Source organism: Bidens hawaiensis, unplaced genomic scaffold (genome assembly GCF_021521415.1).
Source record: "Bidens hawaiensis isolate Kalapana, Puna unplaced genomic scaffold, B.hawaiensis_p1.1 tig00079120_1, whole genome shotgun sequence".
Classification (NCBI taxonomy): Eukaryota; Viridiplantae; Streptophyta; class Magnoliopsida; order Asterales; family Asteraceae; genus Bidens; species Bidens hawaiensis.
This window is the reverse complement of record NW_027503538.1, coordinates 29,337-38,201: the sequence shown is the minus strand read 5'-3', so window position 1 is coordinate 38,201 and position 8,865 is coordinate 29,337. Positions and strand designations below refer to the sequence as shown.

General features: G+C 34.6%; 1 protein-coding gene across 1 annotated transcript; it reads left to right on the top strand.

Annotated features, from left to right (window-relative positions):
• Positions 1–3,552: 3,552 nt before the first annotated feature.
• On the top strand, positions 3,553–6,523 carry LOC143607044 (putative WRKY transcription factor 4). Its single transcript, XM_077082626.1, has 4 exons — positions 3,553–3,993; positions 4,518–5,149; positions 5,463–5,633; positions 6,050–6,523. Exons 1-4 carry the CDS (start codon positions 3,604–3,606, stop codon positions 6,306–6,308), a joined length of 1,452 nt encoding a protein of 483 aa, XP_076938741.1. The 5' UTR covers positions 3,553–3,603; the 3' UTR covers positions 6,309–6,523.
• The last annotated feature ends 2,342 nt before the right edge of the window (positions 6,524–8,865 follow it).

Below are 8,865 nucleotides of genomic sequence, written 5' to 3'. Positions count from 1 at the left end.
ACAAGCTTATTTTGGTTTAGATGGGTGCATATATGTTTTGGATTCAACCGTGAACACGTTTAATAGAATGGGCCAGACTCATGTCAACTAACCTTAGCAAAATAGGCGGTTCAGAATTGATAAAAACATTTGCCCGAGTCAACATGTCATCTTGAAAATCATTAACTTAGTGTCAAAAAAGTTCTGAAAAATAGGCTCGGATTGATATAAGTAATTATAGGGACGAAGCAATGACTGATGGTATGGTATATTGTTAGTAGACAAAAAAAGGCGTAAAATGAGTCGAGTCAGAGCTCACCGAAGCTCATGCTCGGTTTATTATAGGTTCTAGTTATATAACTCGAGTGTTACTCATGAGTAGGTTATCAAGCCTTTGCATGTTTTAGGCTCAACTCTTTTGTTATTTATTATGCAAATTATATATGTTTAAAAATATTTTTATGTATATTAATAGTTGTTATTTTACTATATAACATAACTTGCTTAGAACCCATGTGATGCACGAGATACTTAAAAGAAATATAATTAATTTATATAAATTAAATGATTAAATTAAAAAAAAAACTATATTTTATCAAATTTAATGGTTTAATAAGTTTAAATTAGATTTTCTAATGGTATATTCTTACGAGCACGTTGTGTATTCATGCAATTTCTTCATAATCACATGAAAGATGCATATATTGATTTATAAGTTGTAATTATGTGTTTTTAGTATAATGATGACTTTTAACAAAAGATGATAAGATATTTCATTATGAATGACATAAAAAAGAACATCGTATTTAAAATTAGCATTAATAAGATACAATTTTATATTACAATTTCAAAAGAGATGAAAGAAAACTTCATAGATCCATGGAGGTTAAGGGAATATGTGAAAATAAAATTGCTATTCATTCAAAATTTCTTTATCATGTTATACATATAAATATCATTTATTAAATTTTACCATATTCAAAAGTGTATATAACTTGATCTGATTTCATTAAATATATAAATATTTGATTATAATGACATATATATCCGCATATTTTTAATCATATAATTTAGATAAGTAGTTATTTAATTAAAGAATGAATTGACATGTTTTGATTACACTAACATAAATATGTTTTCATTAAAAATAGAATATAGTTTAAACATGAAATTTATGTTATAGATGAATCTCGAAGTGACATGTGCCATAGTTATTTTCATTTATTAGAATACTAGTTTTTATCCCCGTATTACTGGTTTTGTTTAAATTTTTCGTTTCTAATATTTTCGTTTTTAATATTGTGAATATAGTTTTTTGGATTTTGATTTATTTATTGTAAGAAGTTAATAATATACTTGAACTTGTTTTTATTAATTTATGTTGGGTTATGTTCAACTTTTAAAGAAAAGTTGAATGAATTATCTACTTAATTTGTTATATTGATTCGTTTATGTTCATTTGTTATAATTTAGATATTATTTTGTGAAAAATTTTCATTTAAGTTAAACTTAAAAGAAAAAAGAATTGCCTGTTTTACATTTTACGTTTCTAATATTTATATACCTTTTGTATTTTAATTTTATTTATTGTAAAGAAATTAATAATATACATAGTGTTTGATAATAAAAGAGTTTCACAAATAAATGAGATGTTATAGCCCGTTTAAAAGTTACATGAGTTTGATAAGACCCATGACTCGCTTATTTTTTTACTATAAAATTGTTTCATAATTATAAATAGTATCTTTAAAAAAAATAGGATATCAATTTTTAGTATATCCATATTTTATAGGATTTTCATATCAAATATTTGGTGAGATTAATTTTTAATAAAAGATGAAATCCCCATTTGCAAATAAAGAAATCTGATGGCCTGAGAGAAAATAAGGAGCTTTCATTTATATATATTTAAGATGTAGATGTAGATTATATACTATTATTTGTTATATTTTTATATATAATAATAGTTATTATAGGTATATACATAATATATTAAATAAAAATTACCTTTATAGAGTAGGGTTTATGATAAGAATACATAGCTTCTTAAGAAAACTTAGGAATAGATTTGGACCTTTGGATCAAAGTAGTTAATGGTTTAGATCTGTGCTAACAATGTCCTATTTACATGGTACAATGTCTTGATGTGCATTAATTAAAGTCGTCCTAAACTTCTTACAAAACAATTATTTGTTATTTAAAACCTCCACTATATGACTCTCTCTCTCTCTCTCTCTCTATATATATATATATAAAAGTTCAAATAAAAACAAAAAGTTTTCTAAGAATTATAAGAACCAATAGGTTTTTTAATAGGCTTGCAAGTCTACTCGAACTCCGGCTCATTTACTAAACTAACTTTTCATGCTCGAGCTTGTTTAAATTGGACTCAATCATAACTTTTAGCAAGTTGATCTCAAATAGCTCATGAGCGATTTGGTTTTTTTTCACCTATAATAAAGCTGATATGTTGTATAGTTTAATAGACCAAAATGAAGCCATGGTGTTTATTTACCTGATTCAACATATTATTTAAATACGGGGCATGATTGCTACACATATCAACCTAGTTGATACAATGGTTATCTTGTTTAATGCGTTTAATATGTTTATCAGTTGATTTAACAACTCACAAAATGATGTTTTTAACACCATATTAATACGATTATATTTTTTCTGAACGACAATAAAATTTTTCATTTACAAAAAAAATACTACCAAAGGGGATAGCGTCACTATACAAATAATCTAGCAAAATACCCCTAAACAACACTAAAAAACACCAAAGACAACTAACACTATTTATCAAGGCAACATAACCCATGAAAACCCCCCTACTCTTCAATTGATTACACGTATTAGCTAAGACCCTTTATGTCCTCAACCAACTTTGGGAGAAAAATGGGCTTCTTATTAAAAACCAACTCGTTCCGAACCTTTCACAAACACCATAACGAGGTAAGGATTATCGCTTAATCACTTTCACCTTCCTTTGTAGAACCTTAAAATAATTAACCACCTCCAATAAATCCTTTACACAAAACGCCTAAATAGAAGATAATCTGCACCATAGAAAACCACCAACCAAATTGACTACTTACCTGAGACAAAGATATGTTCCCATGCTTCACATTAACTATAACATCCCATATTGATTTGAGAGAAGAACGAATCCTTCTCTATAAGAAGGTGAATGCATTTCCCTTCATAACACGTTTTGGACTCTTAATGATAATGAATGAGAGGACAACCTCACATTTAATTATACTCATGTGAAAGTAATATCATGATGAGTGAACTTCTACAGACAATATAATCTTTCCATTTCAGCCCAAACCGAAGCCGAAAGTAAAGTTACATAATAGTTTGAGGACCATAACTGTAATCCTCTACTCATGAATTTAGTATTTGGCAGCATAAAGAAGATAAGATCGAGATGCAAGACACACATATATACATACAATCTCTAATAATCCTCTTGTCTGTATGTATACCAAAGTTTAAAATAAACCCAACCCATAATATAATCCCATCTTAAACTTAACCCAACAAATCAAATCAAATCAAATCAAATCAAATCATTTCCAATATCGAAATCATCGCTTAATTGTACAGACATAAACCATGGCGGCGGAAGACAAACAACGGCGAGTCCCACCGATGATTTCACTACCGACACAGTCATCCTTCGAAAACCTATTCACCGGTGGACCCGGACCGCGACCCGGACCCGGATTCAGCCCGGGTCCGATGACCCTGGTGTCCAACTTCTTCACGGATCATTACCCAGATGTCGATTGCCGGTCTTTCTCTCAGCTTCTCGCCGGAGCTATGGCTTCACCTGCTGCTGTAATTGATGACGCCAAACAGTCGGATGACAAGAAAACCGGTGGGTTTAAGCAGAATCGGCCCGTGGATTTGGTTATTGCCCAATCGCCATCTGGGTTTATGTTTCCATCGGTTTTTAGTCCTTCTGGCTTTCTTAACTCACCTGGGTTTTTCTCACCTCTTCAGGTATTATTTTTTTGAATCAGAAAGTTAATAGTTTTGTGTTTGTTGTAGAAAGTTTGGTAATTTTTGTGGGTTTTTTTTAAAGAAAAAGTGGCGTTGACTTTTGGTGTCAAATGAAGCTAATTTGAGTCTTGAAATTGGATGGTGAATTTGAGGTAGATTGTGAAGTTGAGTAACTACATTAAACATTATGGGGAAAGTTAACGTACAAATTAAATTAATGTGCTAAGTGTGACAATCAAGTAGTGTAATTATATATACAGGTAGTGTAATTATGTAATTACGCTATACTATATTACTCTATGTTGTATATATAGTCACACTACTTGATTCTCACGGTTAGCACATTAATTTAATTTGTATTTGATCCTAACCCAAACATTATAATAGTTATTCAATAGGGAAGATTTTTGGTGTTTGGATGTGTTAGATAGCATTGTCAATTTACATGTTTTGACTTTTTTGGTTTGACTGTTTTGAATTTCAAGATTGGGTTTTTATTTGTTTTACTGTTTGAATTTGGGTAGAGTCCATTTGGGATGTCTCACCAGCAGGCGTTGGCTCATGTTACCGCGCAAGCTGCGTTATCTCAATCTTATTTTAATACGGTGCAACCTGAAACTGGATCTTTAACAGCGGTTGTATCGGAGGTACTACCGCTGACGGTTAGTTCATTTGATACGAAGACCGAGCTTGATGATTCGCAAATTGGGTCACCGGATGTGGTTTCTCAATCCGACATAACCGAAACTCAGCAAATCGTTTCTATTGATACCAAAGATGGTTACAATTGGAGGAAATACGGGCAGAAACAGGTTAAAGCGAGTGAGCGTCCTCGAAGCTACTATAAATGCACACACGCTAACTGCCCGGTGAAGAAAAAGGTCGGGCAGTCGCTTGATGGTCATATAACCGACATTGTGTATAAAGGTCAGCACAATCATGAGCCACCTCAACCTAGCAAACGGGGTAATAAAGAGGGCGCTGATGTGAATAAACTGAACAATTCTCAGCTTGTAAAACGTGTAGTGGAAGAACCAATGGCTAATCGCATGATTAGTGCTGATCAAGGATCTAATCAGTTGATGAGAACTAATCAAGGATCTAATCAGTTGATCAGAATAGATGAGCCGGATGATGAACCTAATCCAAAAAGAAGGTATGCTGAATATTGTTGGATTTTTGTATCAAAAGGTTGTATTTTGTTAGCAAAAAGATTGACTTTTTGTAGCAAAAATTGAATTTTTGCAGCAAGAGTTGAATTTTTGTAGCAAAAGGTTGAATTTTTGTTCCAAAAGTTGAATTTTTGTTCCAAAAGTTGAATTTTTGTATCAAAAGATTGTATTCTGTTAGCAAAAGTTGTTTTTTTTTGTGTAGCAAAAGATATTTTTGTAAAAAAAAAGATTTGAATTTTTGTGTCAAAAGATTGATTTTTTGCGCGTGGGTTGACGTGTTTCGGTTATGGATTGTAGGAATACAGAGGTGGGACCTGTGTCGGTGCCTGTGGACTCGAGTTCAGCTCACAAGATGGTGTCTGAACCCAAAATTGTGGTGCAGACAAGAAGTGAAGTTGATCTTTTGGATGATGGATTCAAGTGGCGAAAATACGGGCAGAAAGTGGTTAAGGGGAATACTAATCCAAGGTGATCTATATATGTCCTAAACTTTGCAATTTATTTTCATGCTTTTATCATATCTGTGGCTCAATAAATTTAAAAACGGTTAATTTGGGTTATATTTTATTGCTGTCGGGTTAAACACACAAGGTATAAGAAGTTAGTTAAACATAAAACGAATCAAAGTGTTAAATTCGCCCGTGCCAGAATAAAGCGTCAAAAGTTATTTACCACACAAGGTTAATGAAGTTAGTAAAACATGAAACGGGTCAAAGATTTATAATTCACGCGAGACGGAATAAATGGTCAAAGATAGGCCACATTAGGTCAAAGAAATTAGTTAAAATGAAACGGGCAACAGATTAAAATTCGCGCTTGACAGATTAAAGGGTCAAAGATATTCGCTCATTCTGTACACTTATATGAAGTTTTGAACTATGCAGGAGTTACTATAAATGCACGTATGCAGGATGCAACGTGCGGAAACATGTAGAACGAGCTCCATCAGACCCGAAATCTGTAGTAACAACATATGAAGGGAAACATAATCATGATATTCCAGTAGCTAGACACCGAGGCTACAATAACAACGGTGGACAAAATGGGAAATCTACAAAACCGTCACAAAGCAAAGGAACCACTTTAGGAAACAACGAAAGGCCCGTTCTGTTACAGATGAAAGAGGAGGAAATAACCGCGTAAATTCTATGTTCTGAATATGGTAAATGGTAATGTAAAAGATCCGTTTTGAAGCTTATATTGTTGCTAACATATGTTATCCTTTTGGATCAAAGTCAAGTTTTCTTTCTCTCTTTTTTTTTTATATCTTATTTGATTGTTTTATTGAAGATACATATGTACAATATGTATAGATGGTTTGTGAACCTTTTTTGCCTTATATTTGTACACAAAGAGTGAGCTTTATACCTCTATGTGTCATATAGTTCTAAGGTTATTGTAGCTTCTTGGTCGGTACGGATTTAAAGCGTTTTTTTATGGTATATTGCGTGTCGCGTGTGTAATCTTGATTCGATATTGGACAGGGATGGGAGAGGATCTAATCCTGAAGAGTGAGTGTTTACATTGTAGGAAACATATGATGGTATATATTCAATATTATATTGGTTTCAAATTATTATTGTATCCACTTCATCATTGACAATTTTCGTTGTATGATTTTGTTTTGGTGAGCCAATTATTTCTTCTGGTGGGGTCTGAATGTCTAGTTGTCAACCCTTCACATAAGGCTGAGGTGTGTGGGGGGCTTTAATGGGGGTTCCAACCAATAATATTATGACGTGTGGCAGAGAGAGAAACTGGATAAGGGGGGTGTTGGAGCCCCCGTTGGAGTCTCTGGCCCTGGTGTGGAGGGGCTCCAGCGAATTTTTTTTTTAATTTTTTTATAAATATATTCAAACAACGTATTATTAAAAAAACTCATAAATTATTAAAAAAAACTCACATTAACAAAAAAACACATTAATATCTAAAAATAAAATAAAAATTAAAGTACTAAAAAAAAACATTCTTCTTATTCTTCGGCTTGGTCTTCTTCGATCAACCTCTTTCGGATACGTTCCTTTTGCTTTTCCATTAGCATTTGATCGACCGGATTTAGGTTACTGAAGTCTCTAGTAAGAAAGTCCAAATCTCTCATTCGACTTTTTTCCTTTTTGTCATAAGAGACCACCTCCATGGTTTTGTTGAATTTATTGAGTGATTCAACAAGATTGGTGATGTTTACGGCTTCCCCCTCAGCCGGTTTTTTCCCCTTGGCGTCCCTTCCCAATGGCCACCTCCTCGGCGGTGAAGACGTTTCCTCCTCCGCAATGTTTAGGTCGAATCGGCAATCCGACCCGGTTGAAGTGCTATACTCTCCAGACGAACTAGTTTTAGTCCGTTTCGGCCTTACTTCCGCATCAAAGTCCGGCGCCACCAGCTCAACCCACTTGGAACACCTTTTCAACCTCTCCCACAACTTTAAATCGTCCCACGTCTTCACCATCCCATACCTCCGCAAACACTCCTGCTTCCACTCTTCGACCGTGAAATTGTAAACCGCCAAATCATCACTGCCACTTGGTCTCATACGACCGCTGTTCCTGTTGAAAAGATTAGTAAACAAGCCGACAAATTTTCTGATTTCGGACCACCGACCCGAAATCATATCGGCGTTCCGCTCTGTACTCCCAACGAGCATGTAGAACGTCTCCCTAACCTTTGTCCAAAAAATCTTGCTCTTTTGGTAGTCGGCTGCAAAATGACTAAATAAATTAGATTTCTATTTAACTTTTTTATTAAAAATCATTTTTAAAAACGTTAAAACAATTACCGCAACGCCGATCCTCAGAAATGACTATCCAAGCCCGACACAAGGCTTCCTTCTCATCCGATGACCACGGAGTGGCTTTCCGTTTCGTCCTCGGAGTCGAAGCCGGTCCCGACCCGTCCGTTGCAACTTGTTTTTTCCGGTGGACGCGTCTTTTTGGTCCCGTAGCTTCACCGTGTGATTCTTGTGTCTCCGGAACAACAAAGTTAGGAGACGGTTGTGTGTTGGATGGTTGAAAGCCGGATGATTCTTGCGGCTCCGAATAAAACATCGGTTGGTGCGGTGACGACCATAAATCATCGTCAAGATAATCTGAATCAAGGTTTGGGAACCAATTTCCAGCCATTTTTTTTAAAAAAAGTTGAGAAGATGAATTGATTTTGGATGAAGGTTTGAAGTTTTGGTATAAAAATGGGTGAAATAGGGTATAATTATATAGGAAAAATATTTTTTTTTTTTGGTTTGTTCGGCTCCCAACGGTCAAAAAACCATCAAAAGTTGTGCAGCCATCTCTCTTCTCCCGCTAACCGGCTCACGCCTACATTGTTTTTCGCGTTAGCGCCCCGTTAGCGCACCCGCTAGCGCCCTGGTGGTGTGGTGTTAGAGCCTGGGGGCGCGAGCGGAGGGGCTCTAGCGCCCCCGTTGAAGCCCCACACCCCTCAGTCTAAGTATGTTAGTTGAAGGCTTGATTATCTCCTTCAGAAAAGGTATATAGAGCTAACAAAACTTTGAAGGTGGGCCCAGTAGAATTTGTGTTGATCTTGATTGGTGAAAATTTAAATTAAATCACAAGAAAATGACAGGTATGCATTTACACCTTTTGTTTTGTACCAATAGTTCAGGGGCGTATACGAAAATGTTGGTAGTTGAAGGGTTGATTTGTAATTGTGTAAGTTAGTTGTTGGTTGGTTGGTTAGTTTGCTTATACGA

What these genes read in the sequence shown, in the direction of transcription:
- LOC143607044 (XM_077082626.1), top strand. Translation starts at nt 3,604, where the DNA reads ATGGCGGCGGAAGACAAACAACGGCGAGTCCCACCGATGATTTCACTA. An exon ending in GGTTTTTCTCACCTCTTCAG is followed by an intron (nt 3,994 to 4,517) that starts GTATTATTTTTT and finishes GAATTTGGGTAG; the next exon opens with AGTCCATTTGGGATGTCTCA. An exon ending in AAGGGGAATACTAATCCAAG is followed by an intron (nt 5,634 to 6,049) that starts GTGATCTATATA and finishes TGAACTATGCAG; the next exon opens with GAGTTACTATAAATGCACGT.